This window comes from Phragmites australis, chromosome 24, assembly GCF_958298935.1.
Source record: "Phragmites australis chromosome 24, lpPhrAust1.1, whole genome shotgun sequence".
Lineage (NCBI taxonomy): Eukaryota > Viridiplantae > Streptophyta > Magnoliopsida > Poales > Poaceae > Phragmites > Phragmites australis.
The window spans coordinates 5,072,803-5,096,328 of NC_084944.1; the positions used below are offsets into that span (position 1 = coordinate 5,072,803).

The 23,526-nt window shown below is 40.7% G+C and overlaps 2 protein-coding genes and 1 long non-coding RNA gene across 5 annotated transcripts; all 3 read left to right on the forward strand.

The window, feature by feature from the left end:
• Window positions 1-6,683: 6,683 nt before the first annotated feature.
• LOC133907741 (uncharacterized) lies at window positions 6,684-9,327 on the forward strand. Of its 2 annotated transcripts, none has more exons than XR_009908017.1 (3): window positions 6,684-7,012; window positions 8,550-8,660; window positions 8,756-9,327. It is a non-coding gene; the product is annotated as an uncharacterized LOC133907741 (long non-coding RNA). The 2 variants fall into 2 exon arrangements; XR_009908016.1 differs by having other exon boundaries at window positions 6,694-7,012; window positions 8,858-9,327.
• Window positions 9,328-15,060: 5,733 nt separating this feature from the next.
• On the forward strand, window positions 15,061-19,611 carry LOC133907390 (uncharacterized). 2 transcript variants are annotated; one of them, XM_062349423.1, is made up of 6 exons: window positions 15,061-15,540; window positions 17,381-17,515; window positions 17,588-17,630; window positions 17,942-18,004; window positions 18,173-18,287; window positions 19,086-19,611. In XM_062349423.1, the coding sequence occupies exons 1-6, from the start codon at window positions 15,251-15,253 to the stop codon at window positions 19,226-19,228; spliced, it is 789 nt and encodes a 262-aa protein (XP_062205407.1). In that variant the 5' UTR covers window positions 15,061-15,250; the 3' UTR covers window positions 19,229-19,611. The 2 variants fall into 2 exon arrangements, with proteins under 2 accessions (XP_062205407.1, XP_062205408.1); XM_062349424.1 differs by lacking the exon at window positions 17,942-18,004 and having other exon boundaries at window positions 15,063-15,540.
• A 527-nt stretch (window positions 19,612-20,138) lies between these two features.
• LOC133907391 (uncharacterized) lies at window positions 20,139-22,159 on the forward strand. The gene is made up of 3 exons (XM_062349425.1): window positions 20,139-20,296; window positions 20,405-20,521; window positions 21,825-22,159. Exons 1-3 carry the CDS (start codon window positions 20,276-20,278, stop codon window positions 21,936-21,938), a joined length of 252 nt encoding a protein of 83 aa, XP_062205409.1. The 5' UTR covers window positions 20,139-20,275; the 3' UTR covers window positions 21,939-22,159.
• The last annotated feature ends 1,367 nt before the right edge of the window (window positions 22,160-23,526 follow it).

The following is a 23,526-nucleotide window of genomic DNA, read 5'->3' on the forward strand; positions in this document are numbered from 1 at the left end:
TGTTGGCTCTAAATTTGCCGTTTTCACCGTAGCAGCAAGCCAACAACCGTCAACCGGTACGGCTATGTAACCAACCGACCATCACGAGAGACACGCCCAACCCGCGTAGCTTTTGTCAAGGAACCACGGTTACTGATGTACATCAGAGATCTTTTAAAAAATAATAATACAAAAGAATTATAATGTAGAAGAAAAAAATTTCTTTTTTATTTATCTATATTTTATATCGAGGTGTTCTGTCATGTATATATAATGCTAAAAACTCATAAGAGAGAATCAAATCTTTTAAGAGATCGAGACGTCCTCATTCGATTGTAAAACTCTATTTTCTTAACATTTCTCTTGAGCACTCAACTCAGTAGGAATAATTGGGAGAAAGAGTACATAGCTCGCGATATAGTCACACGAATTGACTCATTAAAAATCTTATCATGAGAAACTTTAGAAAAACTTATCTAGGGGAAAAGAGTACAATCCATCCAAAATGCTTCGTATAATCTTCTTGATTAATTTTAGGCACTCAATCTTCTTGACTAAAATTTTATATCTTATCGGTATTATGTGAAATTCTCCCTTTAAAATATGCAATTCTCTAAGCCTTATCATTCCAATGCCACAAATATATCTTTCAAAACTAGATACAAAAGAGACTTAGCGAATAAATCTGTAAGATTTTCATATAATTTGGTATGTATTACCTTTATTTTATTTATTTTATGAAATTCATGAACATAAAAGAACTTGAGGTTGATATGTTTTGCTAAGTTGCTTTACACATATCTCGATTGCACTTGTGCAATACATACAATATTATCTTCATAGAATGGTAGGGGTGTTAGTAGTGTTCAAACCACATGACTACTGGATATGATTGAACACTTTTCTAAGCCATGCGCATTCCTGTGTGACTTCATATAAAGCTATTATTTCTGAGTAGTTCATCGAAATAGATATAAGACTTTGCTTTGACAATTTCTCGGATATTGCAGTCCCACCTGATAGGAAAACATAACTAGTCTGTGATTCGCTGTATGCAGGTCTGATAGATACCCAGCATCTGCGTATCTAACCAGACTTATATCCTAATTCTTTTTATAAAATATACCTAGATCTTTGCTATCTTGTAAGTAACACAGAATATCCTTTAAATCCTTCCAATTACTTTTAGTGGGCTTTGCACTGTATCATACAAGTAGGTTTATTGTAAACGTTATGTCCATCCTAGTGCAATTAGCCAAATACATTAGCACATCTATTGCACTTAAGTATAGGAATTTCGATCCTAACATTTCCTCCCCCTCTTCTCCAAGTCTATAAGGATCTTAATTTTCTTGCAATGACCTTCCGACCATAGGAGTTTTAGCGGGAAATGATTTTTCAAAACCAAACCGTTCTAACACTTTCTGAGTGTAATTTGATTGATGTAAAAAATTCCATCTGCCACATGCTCTAGCTGCAGACCTAAACAAAACTTGATTTTACCTAAATCTTTTATTTCAAATTCAGAGTTCAAGTATGAACTTGCTTCCTTAATTTCCTCTTCTGTACCGATGATATTTAGATCATTTACATATATAGAGATATTATGCAGAATCTATTCCGAAATATTCTTATGAATACACAGGGACAATCCATGCTATTTGTGTGGTCTCGTTTTCTGAGAAATTCACTCAAACGATTGTACCACATTCTACCTGATGGTTTCAACCCATATAACGTCTTCTTCAATTGTATGCTATAAATGTGTCTATTTCTTCTGTCCTGATTCAGTAATGGTATTCCTTCAGGTACCTTCGTATAAATATTTGAATCAAAGCTCTCATAAAGATATACGGCCACAACATCCATCAATTTTATTTTTAACTCTATATTGACTGTCATTGAGATCAAATATCTAAAGGTGATACCATCCATGACTGGGGAATATGTTTCTTCATAATTAACGTTCGGTCGTTGAGTGAAATCCTGTGCAACTAGTCGTACTTTGTATCTCATAATTTCATTCATTTTATTTCTCTTACGAACAAAAATACACTTGTATCCTACTGGATTGATTTGGAGAGGTGTGCGACATATTAGCCCAAAAATTTCTCTTTTGTTCACGGACAACAGTTCAGTTGTTATTACCTTCTGCCAGTCTTCCTAATCTGACCTCATTCTACAGTTAGTGAGCGATACAAGCTCAGAGTCATAATCTATAACTGTGACAACTTTATTTGCGAAGTATATATCAACTATTGTGGTTGTTCTGTTCCAAGATTCCCCTGAATTCACATAGTTTATTACTTTTTCATCATGCGTTGCACTTTCAGATGCTTCTACATCTTGCTCTTCATTATTTGTTAATGTAGGAGCAAGGTCATTTAGTTTACCAGCATCAATTTTAGCTTGTACATTTTCACTGATTTCTTCCTGTGTGGGAAGATTTAAATCTGGTATGCCTACTTCCTTAAGTTTCATACCATCGCTAGACCTCAACTGGCTCTCCTTTTTTTTCCTTTGGGGTATCTTTATGATCGACTATGATAATCTCTCATTCTCTACTTTTTTCAAACGTCTCTAGCTATTTGGGACTTGATGAACCGAACTTCTTGTCATTTTATTATTTTTCAGGGCTCCTAGGATAAGACGAGGGGTACATTCTTTTGGTACTTCCACCATCTCCGGTGCATTGAGTGCAGGCACATGCAACTTAGTCACACTCTTCAAATCAAAAAATGATCAGACAGATCATTTGCTAATTTTTGCAAATCGATAATTTTCCGTACTTCATTATTTGCTTCATTAGTGTATGGATCATGTGCCACAATTCCTTCGGCCGGCCAAATAATTTCTCGATATTTTTCATCCAAGGGTATATTTGCCCTTTAACGATGGAAAACTATTTTCATAAAAATACAGTCAGCGAAGCGGGCCGTATACAGATTTTCAGTTATTGGATCTAAATATTGGATTATGGATACAGTCTCATAACTGACATATATTCTAACTTTTCGCAAAGGTCTCATAGCGCTTCGCTATGGCGACGGTATTGGCACATAAACCATACTTCCAAATTTACGTAAATGAAAATTTTTTAGAATTACCCCTTGCACTAGTAGCATAGATGAATGGATGTTATTGGAGGATGGTCTATAATTAATAAGAGCCGTCGCATGTAAGACTGCATGTCCCTAACATGTAGCAGGTAAATTTACAATGCTGCAACAAAGGTCTAGCAATAAATTTTATTCTTTTTATCAATGTTTCAGCTAGTCCATTCTGAGTATAGACGTGCGGTATAGAATGTTCAACTTTAATTCCCATACCAGTGTAATAATTCTCCAGCATTGTCCATTCTAATGGATTTCATTCAATGGTTAGGAAAATTATTCCTAATTTGTATGATCTGCGAGATCAACTTTGCAAAGACGTGGTTGTGGTAGATAATAGACATACATGTGATCACTTTGAGGATGCATCTATCAATACCATAAAGTACCAGAACAGGTCAAAAAGTGGTTGAATAGGACCATAAATATCCACTGTATTCGGTCCAGGAATACAGGGATTTCATCTTATACCTTCAAGGTAGACGGTCTTATTATTAGTTTCCCAGTAGCACATGCAGGGCATACAAAATCTTCATAATTCATGAAATTCTTTACACTTATGCAAGACCTTGTAAGTTAGTAATTATGTTTCTCATCATTCTAAGACCAGGGTGACATAATATATCATACCATACGGAGAATAATTCTATACTACGAAACACATTCTTTAAGGTTGTAAACACTTCAGGTGCTCTAATGCGAGTGCAGTACAAGCCACTGCTCATACAGAGAAGTTTTTCTAGTATTCTCACTTCACTACGACGCTTAGTGATGAGTAGGTGCTCTCTACCATCTTCTTCACCAGTTTCTATATGGAAACCGTTAGCGCGGATATCTTTAAAACTTGTAGATTCAGGTACAACAATACTTCTTCAATGTGCAAGGTAGTTCCCATCAGTAGTATGACTGTAGCTCTTCCAAAACCTACTATGCACTTATCATTATCAGTGATAGTTACCATTTGTCTAGAGTTATTTCTAATAGACTGAAAATACATCTTTTCTCTTAAGATGGTGTTTATGGTTTCAATATCTACAGTACACACTTCCTCCATACGGGCGCCACACATATTCTATAAATAAAACATTCCAACCTGTACATACGAGAAAGTAGCAACGAGAATAAATGCTTTATTAACTATCAAAAATATTATTTGTAGCTAAGCTTGCTCTTCTAGAGTTTACATTTATTTATTCAATCCTCCTAAATTCAGCAACTAAATGAATGGCTAATTACTCTAATTGTAGATAGAGTATGTGAAATATCTGGCCACTTCATCTTTAATGGTTTTCTTTTTCACTTCATACTTTATGGCATCTTCTATGTTAGTGGAGGAGAGCAAAGTAGAGGTATTTGCATCCTTAATTGGGAGGTCATTTACTGCTAGTGTGGGAGTATCATCAACTTCCATGTGAGATGTTTCCCTTTCAACTGCTACTGCTAGTATGTCCCCGTTTGGAATTATAAATGCTATCAATAATAGATTTGGTTATGAGATTTCGTACGACATGACATGGAGAGCGAAACAGAAGGTGTTAGAGAAGATGTGTTGCACATATAAGGACTTATACCATAACCTACCTTCATTTCTATAGGTTATTCAAGGGAGGAACTCGGGCACCTGTATTACTACTCACGATTTCGTGAATCAGGATGAAGATCGAGTCTTTTAGCGGGTATTCTGGTCATTCAGCTGTATGATCGAGGTATTCCGACATTGTCGACCGGTGATGTGCGTGGGAGGGACATTTCTCGTAGGAAAATACAGGGGTCAGGTACTCACAACTATCGAGATAGATGGTGAGAACCAGGTTCTATCTTTGGCTTTTGCATTCGTTGAATGCGAGTCTACGGATAGTTGGCTTGTTGAACGCTATCAAGACATTGTAGAGTGGTACAGGCGGGGTATTGCCGTGACCAGATTTGAATAGCTGTTGGTGCATACGACATCTCAGAGCAAATTTCTACAAACAATTCAAGAGTAAGATGTTGATGAATCTTTTTAAAAAGCTGTGCAAACAGAACCAAAGGAGGAAGCTTGATGGTCTGTGAGAAGAGCTGGATAAACTAACTATTAAGCACATGGACAAAGTTTTGAATAAGCCAGTTGTACAAAGGGAGGAGGAGCCCGAGAGCCTAGAGCCTTTACCACTTGAGCTGCAGAGTGTGATAAGGAGAAGGGAGGGTAAAAGGAGAGTTAAGTGTTTCTCCGACTGGATCAGACACAAACCATTGGAGAAATGGGTACTGATGCGGACATTGATGGTTCACATTATGGGATTATGACAACTAACCTCGCCGAGGTTTACAGTTGGATAATGACTGAGAATATGTCACTACCATTGGTGGCAATTGTGGATCAAGTCACTCGTGGGATGTAGCGGTATCTCCGAGAGCATTATAGTAAGGCCACGCTACATATGTGGAACCCGCAAAGGTTGTACACAGAGAAGATAACATCTTACATGGAACAGAAGAACGGGAAGGGCAAGTCCCATAAAGTTTATGTTGTTGGTAACCGTTAACACGTCTTCGAGGTGATGTTGCGTGACAAGGGCGGACTGGGTATCATAACAAAGGAAATTACAATGGAATGTAGGTTGTGAGTAGCGAACAACAAGTGCCAGTGCACTTGCAACAAGCCATCACTGATGCATTTGCCTTGCTCTCATGTGCTTGCTTATTGCGCAAAAGGGCAACCGTAGAAAGCGTGCTTGCGCTGGTTCCACAAGGCGACGCGGCTTACGTGCATCCCAGTGCCTTCGAAGCCGCCGCAGCACAAGCTGGAGGTCACCGACACTTTCGCTATGGAGCCGACGGCGGCTTACCACACACTGGTACGTGAGGCTTGTTAGACTGTACTAACTTTCATTCTTATATTAAATGTGTTCTCTCGTGCATTGCAGTCAGACACATGTAGGGACATGAAGCTATTAGACTTTATGGACCACTAGGAGTCAGTCCCACCGACGGTTGACCCAAGCAAGCTGATGACCGGTCTGCGTATAGATTGTATAGATATTATATTAAGATGTTGAACCATCTCATACAAGAAAATTGGCTGCAACCTCACACAGACTCTGTCAACTTCTGTAATTACATGTACTTAGTGATGATTAGTGAGTATTAGTGAGAATTAAGAACAATTAGCTATACGTTAGTTGCAATTATATGTTATTAGCTATAATTAAGTATTATTATGGATAATTAGAATAATTTATTGATAATTATAATTATAAAAATATCATTTTGTAAAGAAATTAAGTTATAAATAAATATAGTGCTTATCTTTTTAGCAACTAAATATATTCATATGTACATCTCATACATCCAATCAAACACTATCATATACTATTCCATACATCATACCAAACATACCCTTTGTACTATTACATCCAAAATTATCCTATCCATTTAGAATAATCTTACCATATTCAACTTCGTACACTCAACCAAACATTACCTAAGTTTGTAAAACCGCAGCCTATGCATAGTTGCTCCAGAATGGATCCTCGTGAAATCTAAATTCTGGAGGAAGCCGGCAACCCCCCCCCCCCCCCACACACACACATATATTACAAATCAAACGCATCGAAAAGGAGAGCGCATGCTTATATCAAGGTGGGTAACCAGTTTTATACTCATAAATTTCGTGGTATTTTTATCACTTGGTGAAAGAAAGCAGATACACTTCGCAAACAATTGGAGTTATGGAACATTTGGCACGAACACGACCTCGTGATCATTCTCGCGGCCGGGGGAGGAGGCGGCGGAGACGAAGAGACGAAGGGCGTGCTGGCCTCGGCTTCACCGGTGGCCGGGTACGGCAAGGGCAGGGCCGCTTCGTTGACCGACGCGGCGGCTGCGAAGGAGGCGCAGCTAGCCAGGTCCGACAGCTTCGATGGCTACGACCAATGCAGGTTGGTAGCTCGTTGGTGGGGGTTTTTTTTTTTTTTTGCTTTGCATTAGTGTGAAACTGGGCGTTCTTTGGTGTGATCATGTGCCGAAGCTCGGATCCTTTTGATGAACTGCGAATCGGGAGGAGGATGGATGAGTACTCTGGTTGCGAAAGTTCCAATTTTGCATGATTGCCACGCTAGGTTTAGCAGTTGAGCGTTTCATCCCCGAATTACCTTTGGTGAACCCTATTTCAGGGAAATTGCTTGCTTATCTAGTCATCTTGCTGGGAATTTAGTATAGGTGCATAAACTAGTGGGGAAAGGAATGGACGAAAAAAAGGGCGCGCTACATCCCTAGAGATTATGCATGATATGAACTTTTTGTGATGTAGTAATTTTCATACTAGTAATTCGTGTCTCTCTAGCACATGGATCATGCGAAGTGGATATGCGGTTACCCTGGATGGCTTTTCTGAATGTGATAACACCAATGATTTATAAAGTAGCCGGAATGCGGATCAAAGTAAGTTCATCATAAATACTAATAAAGGTGTGAGCAATGAGTCCATGAACATGTTGATTGCCAATTTATCAGTATCTTTCTTCCTTAATATTGTCCTTCTCCTAGCTCATGATGTATATGTGACTGGTGCTGGTGTGGTCTAAATCCTCACTTAATTCACATATGTTAGTGCAGTTAGGCCGTGGGGTGGTTATGTGATGGATAATTTGAGGGGCATGGATTGAACGTAAGGCTTATTCAGAAATGTTTGGGCTTACATTAACTTTGTGTTCAAGTTCAATAAGATCTTGTCGGTAACTACTATTACAGACTGACACAAGGGTTTCAATAAATTTTTCTGTGTTGTTTAGTTCTTAGCTGCGAAAGGCTAACTAGCAGCTATGCGGTTCCAAGTGTAAAACTTGAGTAACCGTATTGATATGCGAATATGTGATAATCAGTGCTATTCTAGTTCAGCTACATATTTCTTGTACCGAGTCCGCTATGCACATGGACTGCACCATTGTTGAACTAGTGCATTTCTTTCTGCTTCATATTTTATTTTCTTTCTCTTTGTGTGTAGGGATGGATTAGCCCATTTTGGGTTACATTTGCATTTCTGATTGGCGATCTTTTACTTGATGTGATGATATCTGTTTCTCTTAGTGTTTCTGCACTTCATGTGAACATAATAGTTGGTATGAAACAAAATTTTGGTCTACGACATCCGAATATTTTTACAGTTCAGTTATTATTTATTTAGGTGCCTTTCTTGAATTGAAGAGAGATAGAGCAAGGAGGGATAACTGTTTGGCTTCCGTTGGTTCTTAATCATACAGTTTGTTCTTCATTGGTGATTGATGAATGAATAGTCTCTTATTTCGTTAAGAAAAACCTCCGACCCTCTTATTTCATTAAGAAAAACCTCCGACCTAAGTTTACACATTTTTCATGTAAAAGCAACCTTACAAGGAAATTAAATCACATGTAATGTTATTGTTTATACTTTTGTCTAGTGTCGTTCCACTTTCTAATACCATCGTGTTCACAAAATAGTTTCATCGTAAAGATCCAATATGAGGGACAGTTTCTGTGGAGGCTTGTTGTACACGATGACCATGTTCTTGTTTGCTGTGCTCTTTGGATGCCTAGCATTGCCTTCACAATGTAAGTATACATCACCATCTTGCCTTCGTCTCATTAAATTTTTGACAGATACATGTTTGAGTATTATGTATTGATGAGTACAAAAATATCGCAAGCTGGTCATCCTCTGTCACCATAGGCTAAAACTACTACCGCTACTGCTGTCAACTCGACATCATTAGATGAGAGCAAGCTCCACATGATATTTTTCATCTCAGGAAGATGCAATTACTGGGGTGGATGGAAGCAATGCCACTGCTGCGGGGACGGCAATCAGAAACAGAATTGCTACAGTACCATGGATGAGTGCAGGGTCAGGTGCCCCAAGTGCAACCCCACATGCCTGCCGCAGCCGTTCATTCATTCAGCGAGGGAAGGTCGACCAGTGCATGCACCAAGGAACAATACCTTTCACAAGTGAGAGGTCTGTGATCTTAAAATCATCAGTATTGAGCCCAATCGTGTACCGAGGCACATGATATGTACATATGACCATGCAAGCTATAAGATCTTTTCTGTACTTACTATTACAGACCAGGACACCATGGCTTTAATAATTCATTCTATGTTGTTTAGTTCTTAGATGTCAAAGGTTAACGAGCAGCCAGGCGGCTGCAGGTGTAAAACATGAGGAACAAACGCTCATATGTGAATATGCCATAATCAGTATTATTCTACTTTGGCTTCATATTTCATCTCCAAATCTGCTATGCGCATGGACTGCACCAATGTTTCTTGGTGTATTGATGTTCTGTTGAATTTTCTAATTTACTGAGTCAAAAAACAGCTCTGCCAGCTACGATGCACATATTCTTTTGATAAAACATCAATTCAGTATCCTATGATCATACCATCCTGTATCTTTATTTTTACAGTATTAATTATTTAAGGGTACCCTGTGTTTGGTAACTCTGTTTCTTATGATCTCTCTGTTTTTTTTAGCAGCTGTTCTGCTCCTATTATGGTCACCTGCAAACGAGAATGGCTGTTAGTGCCCAGGGAGTTTGCGCTTTTGGGTTACTGGTTTGACCGGAGCAATTTACAGTGCACTGGCAATTAAGCTTTTCTCTCTCTCTTATTATATAGTGGCATAGCTTAATCAATTGTGGTTCAAGTTGTGTAAGCGAAGGAATGAGTCAAAATTATATCGGAATTGGTCAGCAGCGTTTTCTAAATGTGAAGAACACACACACACATATCATATGGAGGTGCGAGGAGAGAAAAATCTCCTTGATTTTTTGTGTCTTGGGGAAGTGCGGTTACTTTGGGGATTGCTACTGCTGCCCGGACGGAAGTCGAAAAGAGTATTGCCACTTGACGATGGAAGAGTGCTGGATTGGTGGTATAAGTAAAAGAATCTTGAGAAGGTGGTGATACATATGGATGAAAGAAGGGACTTTTTGGTGGTATGTATATAGATGAAAAGAGAGGTATAAGCAAAATAAATCACTGGCTCATATGCCCGGATTTGGATCAGTTTGCACTAACTATTTTATATATGCAGATATGATTACGTATGGCTCCACGCTAATCGATCTAGGCATCAACAACTTCGATGCATTTGTCGCACCAAAAAAAAAAAAAAAACCGACTGAGATGCACAAATGGCAACAAGCCTCTATTAAGATAGCACCGCTTAATGTTAACCTCCCTCTCTTTTATTGAAAACAAAGGCGCGATTAGAATTAATGCTAGCACTTAGCATGCACATTGAGCTTTATGGACTGCATGCGTTTGTGATAGCTACGTCCCTGCCAAAAATTGCGACGTAGCAAAAGCACAATGTATTTTTTTTTTCTCCACTTGAACTCACAAGAGTAGCCACAGGCAAGAGACTCTGGTGCTAGGTGCTCCATAAGGATTGAAAAGGAAATCAGGATATGTCGTCTGGCCCCATTGTGTTTGGCTTTGACAATGCAGCTCGTATGGTTCAAGAGAATCATATCATATGTGGAGCGTCCACTACACCACTACGGAGAATTTGAGGCAGACATTAGAGGCTAACTAATCTTGTTTGCCTCCAATTAACCTACGAGACAGACGATGTCAGCCTCAAAAAATCATGTTGAGGCTAACAATGTTTGCCTCAATCTGTTCCAAGAATCTGAGACTGACACTCAGCCTCAATTGCTTCGTTGAGGCAAACAGCACAACTCCCCTTTTGCTTCTTAATTTCACTATCTTTTCTTTTGGGAAATGCTCTTTCCCGCTCTCAAATAAATAAATAAAATTCATGTTCCTCGTGGGGAAAAAATTGGCAAAAAAAGAGGCGGGTAAAGCTGTAAATGACAAAAAAAGATGGGGAATTCGGGATTGCAGGGGGAGAAATTGGCGCTAAAAGAGGCGCGCAAAGAAAAAAAAAGGCTTTCATTTCACTTCTCTGGTATTAAAAGACTAGGAATATAGCTCATATTGTGAGCAATTAGTCACAGGAGGTGGGATCAAAGATAAAGAAAAGAATCTTGGTTGGAGTAGCTGCCATTTTTTAGGTTATTTGACTTCGTCGTAATGATATTGTGTTTAATAAAAAAACAACTATGTCATTTATGCAGATAATTTTCAGAGGAATCTACTGGCTAAGGTTTTAGAGATTACTACAAAAGGAGGACCAAAAGGCAAATATTTTGAAGGTGTGTCACACTCTGGAGGTGGTGGCAATAGACGTCTTCATAAAATATGGGTGGCGTTGTAGTTACAGAATAGATGTATGATGTTATTTACCATGCTTTGCTTCTTTAATATTGCTGGCTATTAACCAAAACTTTATAATAATGACGATGTATGCATCCCAGATGAAAAAGCCAGAATACTTTCCATTTTCTAAAAAAAATTCACTTCTCTGGTCGTCTCCACCCAAAACCCATCGCAGCTGCCCTATAGTTCCCTGATCACTCTTACTGGACCTGTCTCCAATCTCCACCATGGTCACCGGCGCCTGGTACCTCAGACCTCACCACCCTGGCCACTATCCCCTCCACGTCCCTACCTAGGCCACCGACCACTGCCTAACTCCCCAAGGCAGTCCCCTACCGCATTCCCACCGCTAGCCCTTCCACCTACAACAACAGCAGCACACAATCCGCATCCCCACCATCAGCTTGCTCCCTCCATTTCCCTCTCTCTATCATCTTTTCCCTGTAGTCAAGCTAGCTTCTGTGTTGGATCTGTGGTACGTAAGCAAACCTGCTAGTGTTTGTGGTCAAGGACTGGATTGGGGACAAAAATTAGGATTGCTACAATCATTTACTTGATCTCCTAAATTAAGACCCTGCAAATTAAAATGACTATTGTTCTTTGATGCATATTGAGATCTGCTGCACCTAGAGGTTGGAGCATCTTCAAACGGCTACCTACTTGCGTTTCGGGTGCCTACTTTTGTGTTTTGAAGTTCCCGCTGCCTCTGAAATTGCATGTGCAATAGTAGTCCTCTTCTACAAAAAGGTAATTTCTTCTAATTCCTAGTCTTATTCTATTTGGGTATTTGGAAAAACTGGTAAATATGTGTGGATATTTGGTTTTTTGCACCATTGAAAAGGACGAGTGAAAAAATCTTGATTTATAGATTGAATGCATATAGTTGGATGAAAAACCCTAGATAAATGTTGGCAATAAGATATTTCAATACTGGTGTAGCAGAGTAATGTATAACAACCACGTCTTGAATCGTCCTGACTGTTTGTGTAACTAAGTTTAATCATCATGGTCGGCATGATAACCATACCTTAATTGATAATCCATACTTAAGTAAAATCTGTTGCTATCTGCATGGTAGGCGTATTACCACTTTGGATTATAACTCTTGGGTTAAAGCCCATAGAGTGCTATTCAAGTATGACCATATAACCATTTCCTTCAGTATGCTCAAAAACCATGTATTCATTTCCTATGTTAGTGTAGGCACATATTATTTCAGTAATATAACCATGTATTAACTAAATGATTCGTGGGTTGGTTTTGTGTTGCTGAGACTTCTAGTTTATCTAATGTGAAGGATCCCCTATCATAGACGAAATTGCATATTACGGTAGTAACATAGATGAAGTTGCGTATTACGGTAGCATCATAGACATGATTAAATTAAATTACAGCATGAAAGGAATAATTATGTTATTCAAATTTGACTGGATCAATCTTTGGTGGGGCAGAGGTGTTAAGAAGATAAATACGTAGTTACATTTGTGAACTTTAACTAGTTATCTACTAATACAAATAGTTTGACTGATGAACCTTTCATCTTGTTAATGCAGAAACAAACAATGGAAGGGGCACAAAGAAGAGAAAGAGCTCATCCCAGTTGGTATATTTCTATAATTTGCTGCCTTCTTATTTGTTATATTTCCTTGTTTGCATATCAGTTCTAATAAACAAACTGAACACTTTTTAGGTGCAAGAAGTTTCACAAAAGCCACTATTTGGGCAAGTGATAAAGACAGGTACATATAACTTTGGCATAAAAAGACTTTAGAAGTTAGTTGTAGTTTCAGCAAGATAATGCAAAGATTTGTGTACTGATCTCTTTTTCCTCATGTAATGCTAACAGTAGTGCAAATACTTTAGGCATAGGATAGTAGCAATAGATGCTTTTTATTTTGTTCGCTGAAAAAATATCGATAAACAAAACAAATTCTTTCTACAATTACAAGCAGGTTCTAGTTTTCACATCTGCAATCCATTGCTTTAGAGTTGAGTTATATCAGTTGGTATGTATCATTTTTTTAATGCCAAGCCTTTCGGTTAAGGAGAATTGTTAGTCATGAATTATGTGTTTCTTTGCTGCTAGGAGAAATTTCATTGGCTTATAACATTTTAATCAATAGCACTAAGTTGGCTTCAAATTTGAACCGCAGGTGGTCGAGTTTCTCTAGCAAAAGATTGCTAAGTTGTATGGTCCAACTATTGCAAGGCTTCCGTTGGCCACACCTTTTGTATACATGATTGATGATGTCACCTTTTGTATATGGATGATGATGGGTTAAACCCTCTAGAATGCTTGTGCTTAGATGTAGAATGTTTGTGCTTAGATGATAGGTTGATATCTTTTGTGTGAGGATGACCACTATTATTTATGAAATGTATTATTATGGATCTAGATATTCAATTACAGATTGTTCATGAGAATGTATAAAGTGCAAAATAATTCAAAATATTGTCATATCCTAGATTTTGAGGCAACCGTAGTTGCCTCAAAGTGCGCTTGAGGCAGCAAGCTATGGTCTCAATATATTGCATATGTTGTGTGCCTCGATGTGAATATGAGGCATGGGAATCAGAGGCTAACCCTGTCAACCTCAATTCATCCATTTTGAGGCTAACATCGGTCAGGTGCTCAAAATACTACCTTTTGAGACAGGGATATCCGAGTTAGACCATGTTAGCCTTAATATATCATTTGAGGCTGCATTTGCTAGTTTCTGAGGCTGAAAAGCTTGTCTCAAATTCTCCACCATGGTGTAGTGGTCACATCACTCAGATGTATATAATTATTTTAAGAGAAGCACACTATACCTTAAATTTTTGGAGATGATGGAGGAAGCATTAGTAAGAACAGATTTGGAACATCTCTCTCACTCACTTTCAACTTTCTTCCCAGCAATAATATGTGAAGATGATTCATTGTGACCTAAAACTCAACAATGAATGAAATATGCAACATATTACTTTAAATTCAAGGTGTTAGGGTTCATAGAGTATTTGTTGTAACTAGGGCATCAAATAAACCATGTGGTTGGTGGCGCCTCTCTACCACTGCTATCTACTTTTTGGTTGGTTTTCCTCACCGGTTCTATGGTCGGAGGGGGAGAGTAACCTCTCTGGAACTTCCTAACTCTAATCCAGCACTGGCTCCTGCGTCGCAACTGCCGATGAAGTAAGTGACAACTCGCTATCTTTTTTGCTTTTGCATCAACATCGAAACATCTCTTAAACCTTGTCCGTCCTTTCTTGTCGCCTTGCCGACGCATCCAACCCTTAACTCGTTATCGGTGAAATCGCCGTGTTGGAGACACCAGAGATGCAATTAGAGCTAGCACCGTAGGGAGACCCTACGTTGACAAAAGTTGATTAAAATTCTGAAAATTAGCAAAACGCTTCTTCAAATTCTGGCAAGTTCATCCGTGATTGGATTTTAAGAGGGGAAAAAACATGTACGCACATTCATACCCGCGACGTGCACTCTCAGGCGCACTCACAGTCACACTACAGACACAAGTCCGTACTCATCCATTGACCAGATCCACACAGGTCGCAGCTTCTGCACTCACCCCTCCTGATGCTCTCTCACTGACAACGTTACCCCACAGCACGCTCTCGCCCACCCGTCAGTCGCACTCCGCGTCCCCCGCAAAGCCCTCGTCCTTATCCCCTATCCGCACCTGCAGCGCCCCATCCCACCCGGCCCCATCCGACCATCTCTCCCCGTCGGCGTAGGCCCCCCACCGCCCCCCCGGCTCCCCCGCCCCTACGCCGTCGCGAGCCGACCAGCCAGTAGCCGCAGCTGTAGGTGCCGTGCCCTCATTCCATTCCCCAAAAGGGTACCCCATCCCTCGCACGCGCGAGGTGTTCGACGGAGAGCCGCACAGCAGGAGGAGGAAGAGGGAGCGGGCGGGCCGCCCATGTCGAGCGGCGCGCACGGATCGGAGCCCGGGCCGGACCGCGAGCCTCCCTTGCAGCAGGAGGTGGCTGGGGCGGAGGTTGAGGCGCCGGCGCCGGCGGTCACCATCGTGATCTCGCGGCTGGGGGAGGAGGTTCAGGCGCCCGAGACGAAGGGCGACGCCCCGGTCTCCTCCCCGGAGGCCGGGCACGGCAAGGCCACGGCCGCCTCGGTGTCGGTGACCGCCGCGGCGGCCGCGAAGGAAGCGGAGCTGGCGAGGTCTGACAGCTTCGACGACTACGAGCAATGCAGGTAGCCCGTCGGTGGGGGTTTCTCTGTGCCCAAGCTCGGATCCTTTTGGTGAATTGCGAATCGGGGCAAGCACGGGGGAGTGTATTTTGTTGGGAGTGCTCCAATTTGCATGATTCCCTCGTTAGATTTAGCAATATGGAATTTCATCCCCTGTCCCCTGAATTACTTGCGACGGTCTTTGTCTATCCCTGAACTATCTTTCAGGGAAGTGATTTTAGATGTATGAACCTGTGGGGGAAAAGAAGGGCACGCTACATCCCTAGATATTAAGCATGAAATGAGCCCTTTTGTGATGTAGTAATTACTGTATACGTATCTCGGAGTCTTACTAGATGGATCGTGCCAACTGGACATGTAATTACCCTGGCTGGCTTTGCTGAGTGTGATAACTGATAACACCGATGAATTTGTAAAGTGGCTGCAATGGAGATGAAAGTTGCTCATCACTTATCCACATGTGAGCAAGTCTGTGAACATGCTAACTGTCAGTATATCGGTATCTTACTTAGTATTAGCCTTCCTGGTGTATGTGATCTGTGCTGGTGTAGTCAAAGTACTAAACTGCTAATTCTTATGAAGCGCATACATTAGTGCAGTTAGGCCGTTGGGAAGTGCCAATGGGACTACAAGGAATTCTGGGCTTTTAAGTTATCTAAGAGACAATTTTAGCAGTGGCGGAGGATCAAATAGGCCAACACTAGCAATTAGACACATGTTATACTTTGCAATGTACATTTGCACTCCTGGCCCTCCCCTAATTATGATTCAAGCACCGCCACTGAATTTTAAGGATGTGGGCTTGAATGTAGGGAAGGCGGGTTAAGCTTCCTAATGCAGTTGGGACTAGGGTTGACCTTGATTGTAGAAGCAAACCTTTAATGGTATTTGAAATGGTTTGAGCTTATGGCAACTTCATGCTCAAGCTTCACCGAGCATGCTGAAATATCTTTTCTGTACAGTATTGTTATAAACTGGGTCACCATGGATTCAATAAATGTTCTATGGTGCTTAGTTCTTCTCTATTAAAGGCTAAATATGAGCAAGCATGCGGATAAGTGATAATCAATATCTGGCTAAATATTTCATGTACCAAATGTGATATGTGCATGGACTGCACCATTGCTTTGCCATGTATTGATGTATTTTGGGATCTCTTTCTTTTACTCAGTACAAGTAATAATACATCATATGTTTCTTATGGTCACATCATCGTGGCTATTTGACATGTCCAATTATTCAAGGGAGCCTGATGTTTTGGCAATTCTGGTTTCTTATGACCCATAACTCTGAATATTTATTGATTTTCTAGAAGCTTAATTGTTCCCAATATAGTCACTTGGAATCAATAATGGTTAGTACCTAGTAGTGCTCAGGGATTTTGCGCTTTGGGTCACTTGTTTGGCAGGAACAATACTCATTGCTCTAAATAAATCAGGTCCCAATTAAGGTACCTTGGGATCAAACAGTTACCCTTGTATGACAAGAACAATGCATTGGCGATGACGCTTTGTTCTCTTATGGTTGCATAGCGTTGAGCTATGTTTTTTTTTGGTGCTTTAAGCTTATAATGCTGGCATTTTTTCGTATATAAAGCATCTTTACTGTTAGGCATTGCAATGTCATCCAGTCATTAGGTCCCTGTTTTGCTTGATGTTTTAAGCAATGTGCGGTCAATATCTAGATCTCAACGGTTGAAAGTCATGCAAAATGCACATCCAGAGCCCCTTCTTAGTTACCCACTGGCATTTGTGTTACCTTCAAAATTTGTATATTCCTTATTCTTTTATTGCTCATTACCTTCCTATTTCTTCTTGAGGTTTAATATTTGTCACTTCTGCAGAGTTTGTCAACAGAAGACAGAAGAACCTCTGGTAGATCTTGGATGCAGATGTCGTGGTGATCTTGCAAAAGCTCACCGGACATGCATTGATGTTTGGTTTCGTACTAGAGGTTCAAACAAGTGTGAGATATGCCAGTAAGTGTTCTACATTGATGGTTCTTGACTGTTGCAAATTATTTTGATGTACTGATGTTCCTTACTACGCAGGCAGGTGGCGGTCAATATCCCCCCTCCAGAGACACAAGCAAGTGTAAGTTTACTATTTATCATTCGAGATGTATTGGACCATTTGGAAAATATATGCTTCCTAGTTGCTATGTCTATCCATTATCAGTTATGCTCTAACTAAGGATAAACTGATCAATGTTTATGTTTAGCCAAGTTAAACTACCTATTGTTAGCTCATATATGTTTGTAGTTTGAAGAACACTTCATTACGTATACCAAGTACCAACTTCTATTGACTGTATTCTGGAATATCTCTGTTTCATAGTTACATAAATAAAGACCATGCTGAATTCCTCTTTCTAGTTGTGAAATTTACTTGTTTTCATTCAACAGACAAGTTATTGGGTTTGGAGGGTTGATTCAACTTATGGAAGGGGCCGAGGAGGATGTGAAAGGGTATTTTTATGACTGTGGATATGATAAATAAGAAAGAAATGCACTAATCTGACTCTCTATCTGCAAATGAATTACTAATCAAATAATCATGTGCAAGTTTTCTATTTTATCGAACTTGTGCATATCATTCTGCTTCATATTTTCTTTTCTTTCTCTTTGTGTATGTAGGGATGGTTTAGCCCTCTTTGGGTTGCATTCGCAATTCTGATTGGCGGTCTCTTATTGGATGTGCTGATATCTGTTTCTCTTGGTGTTTCCGCACTTCCTGTCAACATTATAATTGGTATGGAACAATAATTTGTCTACCACATTCCAATGTCCTTACTGTTCTGTTATTATTTACCTTTTGTTGAATTCAACAAAGCGATAGAGGAAGGGAGGGTAACAGTTAGCTTAGTGGGACTTAACCGTACAGTTTATTTTTCATTGGCAATTGATGATTGAATAGTCTCCTATTTCATTAAGAAAATCATCCAACCTACCACCACTAGATTGGGCAAATAGGAGATTGGAACTGCACTTGTTCCATGTAAAGCAACATTACAAGTTACTAGAGGAAATTGAGTCACATGTGATGTGATACCTTTTTCTTGTGGCTTTTCATTTTCTAGTGCCATCATGTTCACAAAATGGCCGACCTATTAATCTTATTTTGTCCAATGGTCCTAATCTTGAAGCCTTAGGATTTAGCCTTAGGCTCTTAACAAGAAAGGTACAGATTTTCAGGTGAAGACAAGTAACTCAAAACTTATGTTCCCAGTAAATTTGAATAAATAAGGCACTGAAATAACTTGGGCTTCTTGCAACAGTCATTGCTATTTATGTGAGTAGTGAATAGGAGATAGTGATTATGTATGTAGCAGAGCAAAGTCAAATTGACAGTTGGAAATGTTCGGCAGATTATGTGTTCAGGTACTGTAATGGCCCTTGAAATATGTCCCATTAGCAATCAAGGACAAGACATATTGGAGTTATATTCTATTTTGATCATTTTTTTTCTCTTTGTTTCTTCATTGGTTCACTTGAAGAAGGTACCACATACTGGATGTTGTTCATTGACTCACCTACCTGATATTTGCAGGCATTCTTATCGTTCTTGGCTTGGGCACCGCCCTTCGACTAGCCCTGGAGTGCTGCCAGGAATGGGGCTCGAGGAGAAACGTGGGCAACATGCCAAGGCTGGAGAACATACCGCCGACTGGATACCACCCTGCAGTAGTATAGTTATCAGACCTGTAAATAGCATAGGAACACTTCAAGTTTGTGCTGTCATTCGGATTCTCCTTGCGATAGCTTAGCTCACACGTTGCTCGCTGAAGACAGCTCGAGTTCAAAGCTTCTTGATCGCGATCTGATCATACTCCAAGGTAAATTCCCGGTTCCTGATGTTAACTTCTTACGGGCACGTGTTCATGCCAATCCCGTCATGCGGGGAGCTGTCTATGCTGGATCATTCATCAGTGCCTCCTGCCACGTAAGGTTTACGTGTTGTTTGTGTGCTCGGGTTTGCTATGGTAATATCAGTGGCTGTGAAGGCCGTTTGTGCCCATGGTATTTAAACTCAAGGCTTCCAAGCTGTAGATATAGCAATGGTATGGTTGCCTACCGGTTTTTGTGTGCTGACCGAGCACTGAATTTGGTTTAGGAAATAGTATTGTATCAGAAAAGTTAACGAAGGCAAGGCATTATTTGGCATTCGGTAGCTAATACGTCGAAGCTGGATATTTCAGATTTCCCTACTGATTCTTCCTAAGCCTTGATTATATCAGAAAAGAGTGCTAGACATCTATAAAAAATTGTAATTTCTAATATAAATAAATATTATAGATGTTTAAACATAGTTAATTATCTTGATATCACTAATATAAATAGCGATGTTTAAGTAAGCATCTTTTTCTTAGTCTAAGCAAGCATCTGTACCAGTCCCGTTGAGAAAAAAAAATACGTCATTTCCATAAGTATCTCCTCTAAGACCCCATTGTACCTGCTCAGTTAAACGGAGAACTGAAAAGTCTCGAGCCTTTGATAAGCATTACTGCATTAGCCAGTTGAGCTGGGCAACGGGCCACTTCATTACCAGATCTCCATTCAACTTCAGCCCGGCCCACCCAACCCACCACTACGGCCCATAAGCGTCGCATTCTCCGAGCCTAGCACATCACCGGCGGCACATCTCCCAGCACCGTGGAAAACCGTAGACGAAGAAGGCGAGGCAGACGCAGACCCACCCCGAAATCTCTCTTCTCGCCGGCGGCAGCCACCGCCTCAGCCATGATCAGCATCCTCGCGCAGGTAACCCACTCTAATCCCCACAAGCTCTCTGAAATGACGGGATTCCGTTTGATTGTTGGGCTGATTCGGTTCGTTTCCTTGTGGGTTGGGGTCCGGATCTTCGCGCAGGAGCGCCTCCTCGGGTTCGCCCTGGGCTCCGTCTCCATGGGCGGCTTCGTCCTCCACCAGCGCCGCGCCATCTACCGCTCCCTCGCCGACACCAGCGGCTCGCCCTACTCCTATCAGGTCGGCGTCCTGTTCCTGGCTTAATACTATGCACGGCGAGCATCTTGTGACCATGGGAATGTTAATTTCGAATTCCATAGCCGTAGTATTGATTTTTTTTTGTTGTTGTTGTGGTGGTGGTGGTGATCTTTTACGTCGTTAGTTTGGCAACAGAGAAGTTATAATCTTGAAGAGTCCTCTTCTTTTAATGGTGCTAATGCCATAAACACTAGTGTTTTTCAGTAAGTAAATGGTTGGTGCAGCAATTAGGATCAGAAATTGCAGATGGCTCACTTCCGCACCACGCTGGATGTGGCCTGTGAACTTTTGCATCTACTAGAGAAATCTGGACATTGCAAAGCGAACAGGTGATAAATAGAGAGACAAACCAAGCTCAGCATTTTTTGAATAAAGGAAAGAATATGAAATTTGCAAAGCTTTTAGCCTTCCATCATTTTGGTTGGATCTATTTTTTTTATTTGTGCTATTCAAATCAATGTATCTGCCATTGCTTTACTAAAGAGATAAATAATACTTTGTATGGTATTATTGCCATTGAAAATTTGTGGGAAATCTCTAAGTTAAAATATCAAATCTTATTTTTGATATCATGACCCTTGTGAGTTTAATGCCTATAGGTTCCTAAACTAGTGACATCACAAGATACAGAAACAAAACCTCAACACATAGAGTTACAGAAATCTGGAACTGTTATTTAAACCGTCGCAGATTTTTCATGATCTCTTATCAGAGGGCTTAAACACATCCCAAGCATTGAAGGGTTATCCCATATGTTATATGCTTGTTTAGGGAGGATTTATTGAGAGTTAATTCAACATGGTCGGTACATGGTATACCTTTTTGAAAAATGATGGAGCTTTTTTATGCTCTGGCTCATTTAGAACTTGTATCCCATCAGATTTCTCATATATCAAGATAAAAACTTGAAACATTCATACCGAAGCCAGTGATCAAATGAGTTTTAAATATCACACCTGTGGCACAAAGCATGTTCCATAGACAAATGTTATAGTAGCTGCAAACTCTCTTTCAAGTGAAAGTGACAGTTAGGAAAGGTATTAGAATCTCAAGCTGGACAGTGGTAAGCCTATTATCATGGATGTGTAATATTTTTATGGGGACATGGAGCATCATATTTTGAGCAGTAAGAAGTCAATTGTTCCCTTTCATGAACCTCAGGAGCTGTGGCTACAAATCAAAGTTGTGTCGTGCGGAACTGTTACTGAGCTGACCCTCAGTTGCCTTTTTAGTTTTCTATTTCATGAGGAATCTGCTCAATGTCTAAACCTTTCCTGTTGCACAGCCTGGTGAAATCACCATTAGAAGGGGCTCAACTGAGCTGGCTCATGTTTGGAACAAGGCAGTGGACGAGACTCTTGGGCGACTTGTTGTATACCTTAGCTCTCGTGGATGGTGATTCAAGGACTGTGTTGAACATGACAAGTGATGAAGTGAGCAGGGCGGAGCATGACTCATTTTCACACCATTGATGTGCTGAAACATCACTGATGTACTTGACATTTCTATGTACCCGGAGTTGAATATCTTTTGTTTTAAAAGGTTTGCCATGATAATTGTTTGATGGATCGATGACCCATTTATCTCGAACAATGTTCTCTAAGCAAGAATCTGGATGTATCATCAGTGTCAATGCTCTAGCCCTGTGAAAGGCAAGGTTCCGCGTACTATAATGGTAAATAATGAATGAGCACCGCTTCGCTGATTTTTTGCAACATTATAATGAAAATTATCCAGATGGGGAATCTCATCCCTCCGCTATTACCCTAAAAAAAGAGAGAAATAAAAAAGCTTATCTCCAAAGTTCGCTGCAGCCTCTTTTTTTTTTAGATTGCCTACTTTATTTTCTGTGACCAGGATGGAGCTTGATAAGCTAGTTTGATAGCCTCCTTGCATCATTGCCTCTGGCTCTCCCTGGAACTGCTAATGCTTTATAGACGAATATGGTTAGATTTTGTTCGTCATGTTCATTCATTACCGGTGTATAATCATCATTGCAAACTCAGTTTTCTCATGATTATAGCGCGAAGTTTAGTCGTGAGCTGGAGAGATTCTTAACCTGCAGTAAACAGGAGGCATCACTAGTTTTAAGCATCTCATTGTTCTCTGCACTGCTCGAGTGCTCGTGCAAACAAATGCACTTTCTCTCAGAGAGACTTGACTTCAAGACAATGGAAAGCGCATGCTTCCACTTTCCGCCTTTCCCAAAACAGTATCTTCAAACTCCGGCTCGACCACAAAGTGTTCCAAATTTGCACAAGCAGTAGTACCCCGCCCGGCCCAACTCTCTAGGCCCACCCAAAACTACCAAACGCAAACTCTACTACTCGCACGGATCTAAAACTGGCCAAGTGGGCCAGATCAAATGGGTTGGCATGAGGCATGACATTTTCGACCCGGCCCAAGCATAGCACGATGGTAAACGGGTCAGGTCATACCTAGACCGAGGCCTTGGCATGGGTGCCGACACGGCACGGGCACGACACGTTTAGGCCCGGCACATTTAGGCATGGTTAGGCTCTTTTTTTCATTCTAGTAGCAAGTTTTTTTAACAAGCCTATCAATTAATAAAGCTTATTTTTATCTATGTTCCATAATTTTTTTACTTTTTGAATATTTGAGCTATTATTTTTGAATTTTCTATTTTCGGGGGAATTTTTCAAAAATGAGTCGCGCCAACCCGCCATGCCCATCGTTCCTTAGCCGTGTCCGGACTGGCCCCTGATGGGTCGTGCCCAAACCAGGTCATGCCTAAACGTGCCTGAGCCGGATTAGCCTGTCAGGCCCTACATAGATCCACTAAGCGTTCGACTTGGGCGTGTCCACACTCGCGCCACCACCGGCACCCCGCCACGGCATACATCACACCTAGAGCCACCACCGCCACCATCGTGGCGCCGACAAGCACGCTGGCCAACTTGACATCATGAAAATCTCCACACCGGACGAGCCTGACAGGCACCACACTCCCCTCCTCCTGGTCGGCC

What these genes read in the sequence shown, in the direction of transcription:
- LOC133907390 (XM_062349423.1), top strand. Translation starts at nt 15,251, where the DNA reads ATGTCGAGCGGCGCGCACGGATCGGAGCCCGGGCCGGACCGCGAGCCT. An exon ending in CTCCAGAGACACAAGCAAGT is followed by an intron (nt 17,631 to 17,941) that starts GTAAGTTTACTA and finishes TTCATTCAACAG; the next exon opens with ACAAGTTATTGGGTTTGGAG. An exon ending in TCCTGTCAACATTATAATTG is followed by an intron (nt 18,288 to 19,085) that starts GTATGGAACAAT and finishes TGATATTTGCAG; the next exon opens with GCATTCTTATCGTTCTTGGC.
- LOC133907391 (XM_062349425.1), top strand. Translation starts at nt 20,276, where the DNA reads ATGATCAGCATCCTCGCGCAG. An exon ending in TGATCAGCATCCTCGCGCAG is followed by an intron (nt 20,297 to 20,404) that starts GTAACCCACTCT and finishes ATCTTCGCGCAG; the next exon opens with GAGCGCCTCCTCGGGTTCGC. An exon ending in GCTCGCCCTACTCCTATCAG is followed by an intron (nt 20,522 to 21,824) that starts GTCGGCGTCCTG and finishes CCTGTTGCACAG; the next exon opens with CCTGGTGAAATCACCATTAG.